At 42.9% G+C, this 15,979-nt stretch overlaps 1 protein-coding gene across 1 annotated transcript in view; it reads left to right on the top strand.

The window, feature by feature from the left end:
* The first annotated feature begins 1,929 nt into the window (after positions 1–1,929).
* Positions 1,930–15,979, top strand: part of Alk (ALK receptor tyrosine kinase) — a 713,950-nt gene continuing 699,900 nt past the window's right edge. Inside the window, exon 1 of the mRNA XM_070025303.1 lies at positions 1,930–2,608. Coding sequence (XP_069881404.1) covers positions 1,930–2,608 — 679 coding nt within the window. The remainder of the gene's footprint in view (positions 2,609–15,979) is intronic.

Raw genomic sequence — 15,979 nt, 5'->3', positions numbered from 1 at the left:
AAAAGAAAAGGGAGACCAGAGATAGAGCCCTCACCTTGAAGGACATTAATAAAAATGGGGGTGGTGGGAGGATCTGGGGTTCTGGATTTTCACTCCCAAGACTGTGAGCCAGTATCTCGCGCTTCCTTTCAGCTAAGTTGCCTCTACATTTTCTTTGTTGTTCATGGAGGGCTACTAGTAGCAGGGAAATACCCGAGTAAGGGAGGAACACTCCGAGTCTCTCAGGACGTATGACCTAAGGAATATCAATGAATATTTCTGCACTTGGAAAACTGGAATTAAAAATATTTGCCTTGGGCAGGGGTGTAGCTCACTGTTAGCGTTGGCCTATCATGCTAGAGGCTCTGAGTCCATCTTTAGCACTGAAAATTTATCTTGCAGAAACTACAGGAGTGGACACCTGTTCACTACCTTTCTGAGAAAATGAGGTGACGGGCAGGACAGAGGTCGCACAAGATTTGCTGTAGTTGAAGAACTCTTCCCCACCCCCCACGTTCACTTCTCCTGTGTGAATTTCAAGAGGCCAGACTCCCAGGAAGGCCTTTAAACAACCCGAGAAGAAGCTATCGCCAAGCCTTTCTGGGCTTTTCTTGTGGCTCTGCCACTCTCCCCCTCCTGGATTTTCATTGCCTCCTTTTTATTCCGAAACCTGCTTTTCTGAAGTTGGGCCCTTACAATTTGCTAAATGCATAACTAAGGAGAAGGCTTGATTGCAAAAACACCTTCCAGTGTCCCGCTCTTGTCTAGAGAGCGGAGAAACAGGGCAGAGAATCCAGAGGAAGGGCAGGCAGGAAGGAGAGCGATCCTCGGAGGGACTGACAGAGGGAGGGCGGAGCGGATTCCGCTTTTCTCAATGAATACCCAGGCCTCTGTAGATTTGCATAGGAGCCGAGCTCGCCACACTATTGGTTGAGGCGTGCGGGTGGGGCGGGCCTACGGGGGGGGCTGGACCGAGGCGCAGAGTTGGAGAGCGAGCCCCGCCCCCCGCCGCGGCCCCGCCCCCTCCCGGCGCGCGCTCACGGCTCCGCCAGCTGCAAGTGGCGGGCGCCCAGGCAGATGCGATCCAGCGGCTCCGGGGGCTGCAGCGGAGGTGGCAGCCGGCACCTCCCACTGCCGCTGTCCTGGGAGGTGGGGGGGTGTCGGGGGGGGGCGGGCGGGAGCACTCAGACGCCTTCCAAGCCGCCCTCTGTCCACCCACTGGCGCTGCAGCTCGGTGAGGAGGGCTCAAGATTTCGGGTTCCTCTGCCCTGCATGCGTTTGCTTGGCCACTGCGGCCGAGGCTGAGTGAACTCCGAGGAGCCAGGACAGCAGCCACAGCGAGGACATCGCAAACTTGCGGGCGGGCGGGCGGGCGGGGGCGAGCCCGGCTCCACGCTGAACTTCGCCGGGCCGTGCGGCGGTCCCCCCCCGGGCGCCCCGCCGCGAAGGTCGCTGGGGAGCGGGGCGGGGAAGGGGGCCCGGGCCGCCGGCGATCCTGCGCCCCCTCCCCGGAAGAGCCGAAGGCCACGCCGCCGGGGACGGCCAGGACAGCGGGCTCCACCTGGGAGCCACGGTTCCCAGCTCGGAAAGTTGTGGGGAGGCTCGCAGGCTGCGGCCCGGACGGCGGCGGGCAGACCCCGGCTCCCGCCGGCCCTCAGGAGAAGACCGCGCTACCCGATTGCCACCTCCCTTCCAGCGTAGTACTTTCTTTGGTTCTGGAGCAGCGGCGCTACGAGCCGGAGCTCCAGACGGGAGGGGGCGCGGCCCGGGGCTGCGCGGCACGCGGGAGGCGCCGCTCGCGCCAGCGGCTGAGCCCCGAGCGCTCCACGCTCTCTCCGGATTCACCCTGACTTCCAGCGCCGCGTGACTCGGGCCCGGCTGGTGGCTGAGGGTCCGGGGGACAGGAGACAATCCCGAGCACGACCTCAGTACACAGAGCCCCGCGGCGGGATGGGAGCCATCGGGCTTCCGTGGCTGCTGCTCCTGCTGCTTTCCCGGGCCGCCTCGGGCGCGGGCACCGGGACCGGCCAGCGCGCCGGCGGCTCACCAGCGGCAGGATCGCCGCTGCAGCCCCGGGAACCGCTCAGCTACTCCCGCCTGCAGAGGAAGAGTCTGGCGGTGGACTTCGTGGTGCCCTCGCTCTTCCGCGTCTATGCCCGAGACCTGCTGCTGCCGCCTTCGTCTTTCACGGAGCCCGGGGCTGGACCCCCGGAGGCGCACGGCTGGCTGGCTCTCGACTGCGCCCCTCTGATCCGGCTGCTGGGGTCGCGGCCCGGGGTCTCCTGGACAGCCGACTCGGGCTCTCCCTTCCCAACGGCGACCTCAACGCTGTCCAGGGTGCTGAAGGGCGGCTCGGTGCGCAAGCTCCGGCGCGCCAAGCAGCTGGTGCTGGAGCTGAGCGAGGAGGCGATCCTGGAAGGCTGCCTGGGGTCCCCAGAGGAGGCGGTTGTGGGGCTGCTCCAGTTCAATCTCAGCGAGCTGTTCAGCTGGTGGATTCTCCACGGCGAAGGACGGCTGAGGATCCGTCTGATGCCCGAGAAGAAGGCATCGGAAGTGGGTAGAGAGGGAAGGCTGTCCGCGGCGATCCGGGCCTCGCAGCCCCGCCTTCTCTTTCAGATCTTCGGGACCGGTGAGCAGCTCCCACCAGAGTTTGCTGGCATTTGCATTTTTAGTACCACCAATATGCGGTCACTGTTAACTAACACTACCCTTACCGGCCCTCCCCCAACCTCAGCTCCTCTTTCCTCATTCCTGAAGTTGACTGTGTTTTATGTTGTCCCTGGATAGCAACACCCCAAGAACCTTCTTTCCTCTTTGTAATCAAGTTGGGAGCAGAGATTCTTCCTGCTGGCAAAATACCCTCTTCTACCACCTTACACGTTCCAAACAAAAATAGAATGTCCTCTCCTTCCTGGGCCCTGAGAATGGTTGAAATGACCCTAGTCTCTGTAAGTTCCAAACTAGTACCAGATCTCAAAACTATTGCTCTGCTCCTCCCTGCCCCTCCCCCACCCCTTTGCTCTTTTCACAACACGAATTTGGAGAATGTAGTGTAATTTCTCAGGATGATAGTATTTCCTCTACATCTTGAATTCCACCCAACTCTACCTCCCCTGCCCCACGCTGGCTTGCTGGGAGGTGCCTCTTCTTGGTTAATTCGTGATGTTCCCTCTTCCACCCCAACTTTCATCCTCCCTGTGTTTCTGCTCTCTCAGGCTCTCATTCTTCTCAGGTGTCTTGGGAAAGGTTCAGAAGAACCAAGGATCAGTGAGAGGTGTGTGTGTGCGGGGGGAGGGGATGGGAAGTTGTAAAGATTGCCTTGCTCTAGGGGAACAAATATGAGGCCAGGGAGAAATTAGCTTTTCTTCCCTTTCCTTTGGTTTCTTAGCTTGAGTGTCTGCAGCAGCAGCAGCTCTTGGGGATGGACTCTGGCAGGCCTGTTTCACTGCAGATTTATCTGCTGGGGACTCCTGAAATGAGGTTTCTGTTGCATTTACTCTCTCATTTCTTCACATAGTCAGAGTTGGTGTGTGTGTGTGTGTGTGTGTGTGTGTGTGTGTGTGTGTGTGTGTGTGTGTGTGTGTGTGTGTGTGTGTGTGTGTGTTCAAACACTGACTTCTAACTCTTCCCATAGTATTCTTTGACTGGAAAACCAGGTGGTTTTGAATGGATGTTTGTTTCTCTTGTAAGACTGCAGGGGAAGGACTCGTGAATAAAATATGCAATGTGAATGAATGGGAACAGCACAGAAGAGAAATCATGTTTTTTAAAAAGCCTACACTGATTCCATTGAGTAAACCTAGCTTCTTTTCTATCATTCTCATCATCAGAAATAAATGAAGTTCTTATGCTTCACTGGTTGCTAATGTCTACTACTAATTGGAGGGAATGCATTGAAACAGGTCCATTGTAGAGCTGAAAGTATCTCCCATGCTGTCCCAACACACACACACACACACACACACACACACACACACACACACACACACACACACACACACACAATATTTCATGCAGCAGAGAAATTTGGAAGTATAAGTTCTCTGATTATTGCTTGGAAAGCACATTGCTGCGTGGTCCCCAGGGAAGACAGTAAGACACCTATCTCAGTATAGCATTGGTAGCATTGAGACATGAAATGACACTTTCTGATTGGTACTGGAATTCATATAGTGCATAGTAAAGGTGGAGTCTGACAAATTTGACAGTCTCTTCAATGATCTGAGAGAAGAGAGTGACACCATCACTATTGTCCCACATCGGATGCTTATAAAGATACTTGTAAAGAACAGCTGGGCTTTAATGTCATTGTAGCTTCTGTGGTTTATACAGACATCATTCTCTTTTAGTGCTCAATATTTTTGTTGTAGATGTAAGAGTGAAAGGCAGATTTTCACCCACTTCATGTCCATGAGAATCTCCGAAGCCTCCCCAATCCATCAACTCTTGTTAAGTAACCATAGGCTTCTTGCAGTCTGGATCAGCTATGATCACATCTTGGTAACTGGAAAAAGGGTTCTTTCTGCATCCCTAAACTTGCCAACCATTAACAGGTAGGTTGCAAGGAACATCAGTGAGTGTCTTGGAGAGTTGTATCATGCATCTGAAGATTATATTACTCTCAAAAAGCCCTATGGAGGGACCAAAGCTTCTGAGTGGAGACTTTCAGGTAGCAAGAACAGACCTCTAAAAACTGCTCTGCTATTGGGTGTAGGGAAGCAAAGAGTGTCTCAAGTTCTTTCTCAGCAGTGCAGTCCATTTGGCAGCTAGACCAAGCCCTTATGCATCATTTCACACATCCAGCAAAGCTGGTTTCTGAAAGAGCCAGGATTCTGCCATTAAAAGGCTAGAAATTTTGGCCAAGCATTTTTCAGCAGGATTGGGATCAAATGATTATTGATGGGATCAAATAAGACACTAAGTGTAACTGGATGAGCTCCCCATGACCTCCAGAGAGACGGACAGCTTATTGAAAAGCACTCCAGGCCCGTGCTGATCACACTTGGAACAGGCTGGTGTCTCCTGTCTCTGAGGACAGATGTCGCCTGCAGTTAGGCTGCTAGCCATGTAAGACTAGTCTCTTGTTCTACCATTCAGATACAGGCTCCTTCAGATACAGTGTACATTTTACACCCACCAGGGAGTAGACACACCCTGGGATAGATCATGCTCCATGTTTGAGGCAACATATATCATTGTGTTTTCATTCATATTCATGGGTAAAATTTCTGGCTTAGGTTCTGTCACTTGGATTGATTTTGCTATTTATCATGTTTAGAAAAACTCAGGTTATTCTTTTTATATAGGGTCTGATTTATAGAAAAGGCATTTAACTTCTGTGACAGAGGATCTTCAAAGGAAGTAGGTAAAATGCTGCTTATCTCTTCCTGCTTCTACTGAATGGGCTGGCGGTATAACCTAGAGGGGAGCAACTATGCTTCCCTCTGGAATTTCCTTTGTAAAGAAAGAAAGAAGAGAGGATGGTGGCTTTGCCACCCTTTGTGGCCAAAATCCAACAGCAACCCTTTTGCCTCAGACTGAAAATTGCTTCTTAAACTTAAGCAGGATAATGACTTAGGGTATGACAAAGATTGCAAAGTTAAGGCAAAGAAAAAATATGTATATCATTTGTGGATTGGGGAGGGGGGTCCTGAGAAGCCTTATAATAAATTGGTATGCTTACGTGTATTTTTTTTTCTTTTGGGTTACCGTGCTTTCCTAAATGGAATTACTGTTTCAAAGTCCACTACAATTCCCAGAGCACCCATTCACAGATAAGGGGTGGAGAAGCAGTTGCTGGAATGAATACGAATGGTGATGTACCATCCTTACCAGCCCAAATTATATATAGTATGTCTGCCTGGACGTTAGCACATTGCCCATGGTTCTGGTTTATATCCTGGTTTGTAGGTGTTATGAGATCTGCTTCTGCCACCCCTCAGGCAGAGAGCTAGAGGATATTGTGGAGATAGAGCAGTTTCCCTGTAAACCTCCCTCCACACTTGAGGAAAGGTGATATATGGTTGGGGCGTGTGCATGTACTATGAAAAGTCTTTAGCAATTTAGAATAGATACATGCAATGCATCTGACCCTTGACCTCACACCTGTCCATCCCTTCCCAGTTCATTTCTAAAGAGGACAGAGAGACTAAAGAAAGACAGAGAGGAAACGGGAGCTCCTAGAAGGCGTATCAGTTATTGAAGGTGGATTGAGAGAGCTGGAACTAATCCAGAGAAGAGCAGAGAGCTGATTTAAGAGTTGAAGGAACTGATTTACGATGAAAGATGAAAAGAATTAAATATATATGGCTGAGCTAAGTGGCAATGAAGGCAAAGCCATGGTAACAATCTACAAATCTCAGATGAGAGAGTCTGGCAGTGAGGGAGAGAAGTTATTTAGTGTGGCTCATGGAAGTAATAAGATGAGACTTGCAGAAGAAAACTTCAGGTTAGATAGCAAGGAACCTTATTTTCTGAAACTGATATTGCTCTCACTCTGGGGTGGAATTCCAAGGCAGCAGGAGTCAGGTGAGATTTGGGCCAGACAAGCCACATCATTCATAATTAATAAGTTCTATATTTTCAAATGTTAAGAAGCTATAATAAGCAGGAGAACAGGGACAGGCATGGCAGCAGGAACCAGGATCTTTTGGGATCTAATTCCCAAGAGCCTTTGAGAATTGGTATTTCTACCCAGAAATTTGGTGTTTCTACTACATATTATCTATGAACCTTTGAAGAGGGTAGGGAATACAAGAAGACTTTTGGTAAAAATCTTTGAAGTTACAGGGTTTATTCTTTCCTATTCCAAGACTAAACCCAGTTGGTATGATCCAGTGAGGAAGAAAGACATTTACCAGAAGACTATGTGTCTAAGACACATCTGTAGGTGTGTGTGTGTGTGTGTGTGTGTGTGTGTGTGTGTGTGTGTGTGTGTGTGTGTGTGTGTGTGTGTGTGTGTGGTGTGTGTGTGTCTGTCTGTCTGTCTGTCTGTGACTGAGTCACTGGGCAGGGCAGGAGGTGACCATGAGAAGATGAGATCCTTTCAAGATTTGGTAGACTCCTATTTGCTTTCTGAAAATCTTTTTTGAATGACTGTTCTGGAGATGAAACCCACTCACAGCCAATGTAACATTTCACAAATTTTCAAAACAGAGCTCCACAAGGGATTTGTTGAGTGTATGAGTAAGGAGGGTATTCACTAATGAAATTATCTTTAATGGATTATCTTTATAAACAAGTTGGTCTTTTGAGGGTCAGGAGAGTTGGAGCAGCAGAAGTTAAAGTATCCTGCCCCTCTTCGGGTAACTTTACTTCAAGGGAATTTGCACAGCCTGAACTGTAAAGACATTTTGTCTCACATTATAACCATAATTCGTGTCCTAGTTATATGGAACTTTAGAATTTACAAAGTACTTCATTATTATTACTATTACTATTACCATTATTCTTACTACTACTACTACTACTACTACTACTACTACGTGTGAGTCCTGGGGTTTGAACTCAGATCCTTGGCACTGTCCCTGAGCTTTTCCACTCAAGGCTAGCACTCTACCACTTAAACTGTAGCTCTACTTCTCACTTTTTGATGGTTAATTGGAGGTAAGAGTCACATAGATTTCTTTTTTTGCATGGGCTGGTTTGGACTATGATCATCAGATCTCAGCTTCCTGAGTAGCTAGAATTACGGTCATGAGCCACCAGTGCCTAGCTATATACTGTTTATTGTTCTACTGTTGTCAGTGTAAACTTTGTTTTATAAATAAAAGTATTTGGAATCAGATTTTGGTAACACTCTTTCAAGGCCATGCAGATACAAAGTGATACACTTTTCCAGGTGTATCCTTTTATGTGTTAAGAGGTTAGAAGAAGCTGGGTGCTGTGCTGGCTACTGAATGGAACCTCACTTCTCCTTAACTTAAAATCAGGCAATCACTTCAAGGTACAAATTATAAACAACTATGACGTACAAGTATTTGGTATACAACTGTCATGGCTTGGAAGACTTCCTGAAATCTTTTAGATCCAGTTTTACCATTATAAAAATGGGGGTAAAATATTTTTTAAAATGGGGGTAGTAGTAGTTCCTAAGTGTTTCTAAATGGACATAGTCATAATTTAAAGAATTGCCATGGAGGGCTGGGAAGGTGGCTCAGTGGTAGAGCGCTTGCCTTGCATGCCTGAGGCCCTGGGTTCGATTCCTCAGCACCACATAAGCAAAAAGAAAAAAAAAAAGAATTGCCATGGAGATTAAATTAGATGATGTGAGCAAATTCTTAACCCAATGCCTGATGAATAATAAAGTGTTTTGTTTCCTGTCACAGCAGCATCTTTCTAGCAGGTGGTCATTATGATGTGTACTTCTGTAACTCTAAGGACTCAGTCTATATAGTCTACCATTTTTTGTTTTTGTTTTGGTGCCAGTTCTGGGTCTTGAACTCAGGGCCCAGTCACTCTCTCTGGGCTTTTTGGCTCAAGGCTAGCACTTTACCACTTGAGCCACAGCTCCATTTCTGACTTTTTGGTAGTTAAATGGGCTTCAAACAAGGGCAATCTTCAGACCTCAACCTCCTCAGTAGCAAGGAGTACAGGCATGAGCCACCAGAGCCTCGCCGGTAGTCTACCATTTTTGAAACAGGGTTATATGTCCTCTCCATGGGGCTTCTCAAAATGAGGTCTTTGAACTGAAGCCATTTTCCCCAATTCCAGATTTTTATGAATATAGTTGACACAAGAATCTTCCTTTTAATGACAGAAAATGCCTAAGTGCATTGAGTCCTTTTTGTAGATGAATGTCCAGATGAAGTTGTAGCACATTTCTAGAACCCAGGAAGGTTTTTTTTCTAATCCATTTCCAATCTGTATCCACCCCCTTCTCAAAGTAACCATGATTTAGACTCCCAAGTCACCAATTAGTTGTAAGTATTCTTGAACTTTAGGTCAGTGGAAACAAGCTTTATATTTTCTTTTGTGTCTGGTTTCTTTTGTTGACTGTGATTGGTGAGACATTAACCATGTTGTTTTGTAGCACAGTATTCTTTCCTTATACTGCTGTGTTGGAGTTCTTTGTATGAATATAGACCATTTGTTTATTTATATTGTCTTCTCTTTTTTCCTTACCAAAGAGTGGGTGCTATGGGAGAAACAAACATAAAAGATCTATAGATAATGCATAGACTACATCATGGACCTGGGATTAAAGTCCTACTCTATCATTTACTGGACCAAGGATATATATTTTCTTTCCTCTGCACTTCAGTTTTTTTTAAAATCTGTAAAGGGAGGAAAATAATACCCACCTCCCAGAGTTATTGTGAATTAAGCGGTATGATACGGGTAGTAGGTCCTAATACATAGTTGGTGTTCAGCAAGTGTTAGTTTCATTCCCAGGTTCTTGATTATGTTTTTTTTCCTTTTGTAGTCAGAATAGATGCTTCAAAAACTCCTCCTGAAATGGGGAAGGTAAGCCTTTTAAAGTGAAGTCATTAGACACAGGGGGTACAGAGGGTAAAAGTTACAGGCAAGCACTGTATATATTGATATAATAATTTTAATGAACAATTTTTATAAATAATGTAATAAAAGCATTCTTACACTTAGTTTAAAATCAACAAATAAAGTATTCAATGATGAATAGTTTTTAAAAAACTAATTTTTCTTATACTCAAGTCAGTTGAAAGTCAGTATTAAATCAGAAACAAAAATGAACAAAAATATGATTATAATTATCAAAGAGCGAGAAAGAGACAAAAATGTCTGAGAATAGGGAGACACAAGTAGGGAAGCAGAGAGGAATGTAAAACAAACAACTCATAAAAACATACTCTAGGAATTAATTATCTAATGAACACAGACACCTACATCTAACAAAAGACTAAAATAATGATGGAGAATGAGGAAAGGTAGTGAGCAGGAGTGAAGAAACTCTTGATTATCTTGGCCAAAAATGATTCTGACCTGGTGTCAAAAACTGCCCTCTGAATGTGTAACTCACATTATATAGTGATTATTTCCAGCTTTATTGAAGTAAAGATCACATACAATAAACTGTGCCTATTTGAACTGCACAGATTACTTTGCTTGATGAATACATACACTTGTGTAACCACTGCACTAATTAGGATATAGAACATTTTTGTCAACCCTTGAAGAGTTATTCTTGACCTTTTGCTATGAGCTTCCTATACTTTCTGCTCCAGGGAACTTCTGAATTGATTTCTGTCTCAATATATTATTTTCTGTCTGATCTATTGATGCCTATGAATGGAATCATGTAGCAATTCTCTTTTAGGTTTGTTTTGTTTTATTTAGAATAATGATATGATGTATCTGTATTGTATATATTTGTAGTTTCTTTTTTTGCTGAATAGTATTCTACTGTATGAAAGTAAAACAATTCTTTTAGCCAATGTGGGACATTCACAATTTGAACCTCTCATGAACATAAGTGCTACAAACTTGTGTCCCAGTAATTTTATGACTGTATGCTGTCAGTTCCTTTACATTCATTATAGAATTGTTGGATCATATGGAAAATACATGCTAAACCTTTTTAAAGCACTGCCAAACTGTCTGGGGCATGGTGGCTCACATTTTTAATTGTAGCTCTTCAGAAAGCCAAGATCTAAAGGATTGAAATTTGAAGTTATCCTAGCTAAAAAGTTCGTGAGCAGCCATCTGTAAAATAACAAAAATCTCTAAAATAGCAAAATCAAGGGCAGAGACATGGCTTAAGCAGAGTTTTAGTTGAGCAAGAATGAGGCCCTGAGTTCTAACTCCAGTACCAGCAAAACAAGACAAAACTGTTTCAGGTTTTTTGGACTGTGTGTGTGTGTGTTGTGTGTGTGTGTGTGTGTGTGTGTGTGTGTGTGTGTGTGTGTGTGTGTGTGTGTGTGTGTGTGTGTGTGTGTGTGTGTGGTACTGAGGTCTGAGCTCAGGACATTATGCTTGTGTGACTTGTGTGCTCAGCTGGCACCCTACCATGTGAGCCATGCTTGTAGTCCTACTTGTTGCTGGTTATTTTGGAAGCAGAGATTCATGGACTTCTCTGGGCTCTTCCAGAATTCAGCCTTCTGAGGAGCTAGGATTACAGGCATGAGACACTAGCATCTAACTTCAAGCTGGATTTTATACTCTATAATCTCACTCTATTATATGGGAATTCCATTTTCCCTACATTCTTGAGGATATTTGGTATTGCAATATGTGGTGATATGTCACTATCGTTTTACTTGGCATTGCTCTTGTGTTGAATATCCTCTATTGCATGGTCAGTCAACCCAAAAAGTTAGAATGATAATTTATTTTTCCTAATTTGGGAATTTGGGGAGAGCTTGGCTGGGTGACTTTGCTCAGAATCATTCATGAGATTAAGTCTGATTTCAGAGAAGGTTATAGTCCTGTTGAAGCTAGGCAGAAGCCATGGGGTCTTCAACAAGGCAGCTCACTCCCATGCTGGACATGAGTGGGAGTTCCAGGTTTGCCCTAGATCCTCTCCAAGGGGCTGTTTGAGCCCTTCATTCTGTTCCATCTGCTGAGATCATATGTAGTTTCCTCTTTATTATGTAAATGTGGCACCTTTCACTGTTCGTGTTTTCAAATGTTGAATAACTTCCTATCTCCTGGATAAACCAACCTTACCATGTCACTGTATATTATTCCTCTTACCTATCATTTTCCCTATTATCTCCATTCTGCTATACTTATTTACTTTAGGGTGTTATGTTCAGTTTACAACCTTTTGAAATTCAGAAAGTTAAAAAAATTCCATTTAAAATGATTTCTATTCACCTCCTTAGAATTGCCTTTCCATTCATTTTCGAGAGTTTAGAATTTTACCTCCTACAACATTTGCAATAGCTTCTTTAAAGTCTCTGATTATTCCAGTATCTGGATCATCTTTTTTATTTTTTTAGCTTAGCCTACTTCATTTTTTAATTAATAAGTTTTTTTATTTTGAAAATACCATACAGAGGGGTTACGATTACATGAGCAAGGTAATGAGTACATTTCCTATCAAGCATTGTTGCCTCCTCCTTTGTTTCCCCTTATCATCTGTGCGCTCCCATCTACCCTGCCCCCAGCCTACTTCATTTTTATTTTTAATTTAATTTTATTGTCAGGGTGATGTTCAGAGGGGTTACAGTTACATACATAAAGTAGTGAGTACATTTCTTGTTGAACATTGTCATTATTGGCATCTGTTGATGATCCTTCCTCTTAAAAAATGGTCCTATTTGGGGGGGGGATATATTTTCTGAATTATTTTAGAATGTATCCTGGTATTGCATTGTGTCATTTGATCTGATACTTGGGTGTGATATGAACCTTCATTCTGTTCTCAAATCCTTTTCTTTGCATTTGTCTGCGTATGTACAATTCAGATATAGTCAGAGCTCTGGCTGGTTCCTTCAAAGAATGAGCACATTTCCATCGCCCTCTTAGCTCTCTCCTTTCACGTAGCCTCATTAACTTCAGAGCTTTCCTTGACTGAGCTACTACTCAGTCCTTGCCACTCTGGTTGCTTTTAGGCTAAACAATGAGATAGAGAAAAGAAACAGTGTCTCTCCCCTTGCTCTATGGCCTGAAAAGACCCCTTGCCAGTCCTCAGGCTTCATTTCTCTCCTCGTTTCCATTTGGTTGCTGACCTCCTAATCCCTGCTGACAGTGCTGCCTCCCCACCATCAGAGGAAACAGAGAAGACAAAGAAAAAGAGATTCTCTTCTTACTCCCTAAATCATAAGATCCTGTTCTCCATAGCCTTTTGGCCAGAAAGAAATGATTTATCTGGGTGAATAACTCCATGGCAACACCCATACAATTTTGATGGGTGTCCGAATTTGGTTCACAAATAACAAAAGAAAAGAATTCAATACAGAAAACTCATCCTGGGTATGTTGCCTGACCAGATATTGTCTCTCTTCCTCAATATTTCTGGTTTTATTTACTTTTTAGAGTCCTTAGTAGTTGTTTTTAATTTTTATGTTTTTCTTAGAGTTTTTCTAAATTGTAAAGAGCAAGCATAAGTCAGCTTGTCTATGTTTTTTTGTTGAATCTGCAATCCCATCTACAAAAATTTCCCTTCTGTCTTTAATATTTAATATTATACTATACTTTTGCATTTACACTGTCTTGGCTTTTGTTTGCTAAAAAAGTCCTTGCCTTGCTCTCATTTCTTTTTTGAATGCTAACTTTCTTTGCTATTTTTTTAATTTAAATTTTATTGTAAAGGTGATGTACAGAGGGATTACATTACATAAGTAAGGTAATGAATATATTTCTTTTTGAACAGTGTTACCCTCTCCCTCATTTACTCCCACTCCACACCTCTAACCACCCCCCCACCAAGTTGTAAAGTTCATTTCCAACATAGTGTCTTGTATCACTGTAGAATTGGTTTACTATTTGTCCCACCATTTCTGTGATTCCCTTTCCCTTCCCCAAATCAGATAAATCTATATACAAGACAAAGGATACTGAACTAAATAAAAAACAGTAACAACAGGTAATAAACAAAAGGAGAAAAAGAAATACACTGCAAACAGTATAATGATTTTTAAAAAACATCAAACACTTCTTGCTTTCATTTGTAATGAATAGTTCCACTGGAACTACTCCACATTTAGGTTGATATTTAGCAATTTAATGATGACCTACTGTTACTTTGTATGCATCATTTCTTAAGATAAGTTAGAGATTCTCTTCAACTGTGTTTCTTTTTTGTGTCACCTCCACCCTTCTGTGTGTGTGTGTGTGTTTCAGAATTTCCTTATTATCATAAGATTTCAGCAATTGGATTAATGTTGTGCCTTGAAATGTTTTCCTTAGTGTTTTCACTGTGTGGAGTATGTTGAGGGAATCTTTGTTCTATAGATTAATATTTGTCACCACATTTGGAAATTTTCCATATTTTTCTGTCCTTCTTTCCTAGAAATATGATTAAGTTTATATTTGCTATATAATGTGCTATTACGACATTTTATTAACAGTCTGTCCCATTTTTATTTCAATGTTTGAGTTTTCTTTACTTGTCTGAATTGTATTTATTGCTGTCTTGGACTTTACCTTCTTCAGTAGTGTTTAATCCGCTGATAATCCAGCCCAAATAATTTTTATTTACTTTAGATATTGTATTTTCTGCTCAAGAGTCTATTTACATTTTTATTTCAGTCTTTCTTTTTCTTTAAATCTTTGAACATATTTACCATAGCTGTCTTAATGTTCCTTCTGCTAATTCTATTATTTCTGTCTTTATATTGATCAGTTTTTCTGTTGATAATATAGATCATGCTTTTGTTCTTTGCATAACCAATAATTTCATATTTGAACTTCTGAATTATGAATATTATGTGGGGATTTTGCTTTCTTCATTTAAAGACTGTTAAAGTTTGATGATTTAGTCACTACTTGCCCTTTGATTTGTTTCGATTTTAATTATTCTCGTTTTGTTGGAGGGAGTGTGCAGAACTCCCTATTTTGGTTAAGCACCTACACCTTTTCCAATTCTTGTGAATTATTTGGGAATTATTCAGTCTGGAAGATGTTCCTTGGTAGATATCCCATGGTAGGTGTTCTTCTGGGGATAAGTGCTCTTTGCTGAGACTATAGACTCTCACATTATGAGTGTACAACTTAATATTCAGCCAAAGACTCCAGGAGAACTCTATGCAGTTTTATGTAACACTGTCTTTCTTTTTTTTTTTTTGGTCCGGTCATGGGGCCTGAACTCTAGGCCTGGGCGCTGTCCCTCAGCTCTTCAGCTCAAGGCTAGCGCTCTACCCCTTGAGCCACAGCGCCACTTCCGGCTTTTTTCTTTTTGTGTATGTGGTGCTGAGGAATTGAACCCAGGGCCTCAGGCATGCAAGGCAAGCGCTCTACCACTGAGCCACCTTCCCAGCCCATAACACTGTCTTTCTAAAGTTGGCTTTCTGAAAATTCAAGCTGTTTTCACCCTTCCAAACTTTAAAGTCCATTACCTCTGGCCAGTGAAATCACCAAGCTATTTGGGTTTCTCCTTTCTGTGTCAGCATCTGGAAAATATCTCTACCTAGAAAATCAAAGCAATGCATATGTTTTCACTTTCTCAGTCCTGTATGCTTATTATTTAATGACTAAAAGCAGGTTGTTTTTTCCCTAATTTTTCCAGTTTTACAGCTTCTCATAGCAGGAGGCTTGTTTGGTGCTAGTTTATGCATCATGGCTCAGTGTGATATGATACTCTTTAAGATCATGATCATATTGACCTGTCTTCTGAGATAACAGATAGATCTGTATGAGAGCTACTCACCAAAAAAAAATAGACAAGAGAATAATCTTCACAGATTGCTTATAATTTTGGACTTTTCCCTGAGAAAATGCTTATTTATTGGATCAGATTTTCTTTTCTTTTTTTTCAGATTTTATTTTTAACTGAGCACTTACAAAGTTGATTGAAGTACAATCTCTTCCTCCCAAGAGAAGTTCACAAATGAATTGGAGAGAAATCCAGACAAGGCGTGTTATTAGCTATCTCCAATAAAAGGCAGCCCTTGAATGCTAACAAATAGTACAAGTGGTTATAGAGACTCAATGGAGGCTTTGAGAGGCTTATTCCTGCTGGGAAGATGAAGGACAGAGTCATTATGCACCTCCAGATATCAAAAATTATTTTGCTAAAGGCAGACAAATTCATCTTGTTTGGCACATACTGGGAGGGGTGATGTTTCACAGGAAATTATAGTTCTAGAACTTTAGAAACAATAAGCTTATTGCCCTTTGGCAAGGTCAAAGGATATCTTCTGAGAATGATTAATTTCTTTAGAAACTAAGACAGAAGTTGAGTTAGAAAAACACTCCCAGAAGGAGGTGATTTGAGAATAGGAGGGAAATGGGGCAATGGCATGATATAATTCCCAGAAGAGGAGCAATGGTTAGAGAGATGAAGGCAGGTGAAGAGAGGAGAAATGGAAAAGATAGAGAGGTAAGTAGGCTGACACAGTATGTGAGAGAGAAAGTAGAA

The sequence above is a fragment of the Dipodomys merriami genome, unplaced genomic scaffold (assembly GCF_024711535.1).
Source record: "Dipodomys merriami isolate MVZ:Mamm:240054 unplaced genomic scaffold, mDipMer1.0.p SCAF_17, whole genome shotgun sequence".
Classification (NCBI taxonomy): Eukaryota; Metazoa; Chordata; class Mammalia; order Rodentia; family Heteromyidae; genus Dipodomys; species Dipodomys merriami.
Note: the sequence above shows the minus strand (reverse complement) of the source record. Positions and strands in the feature narration are given on the sequence as shown.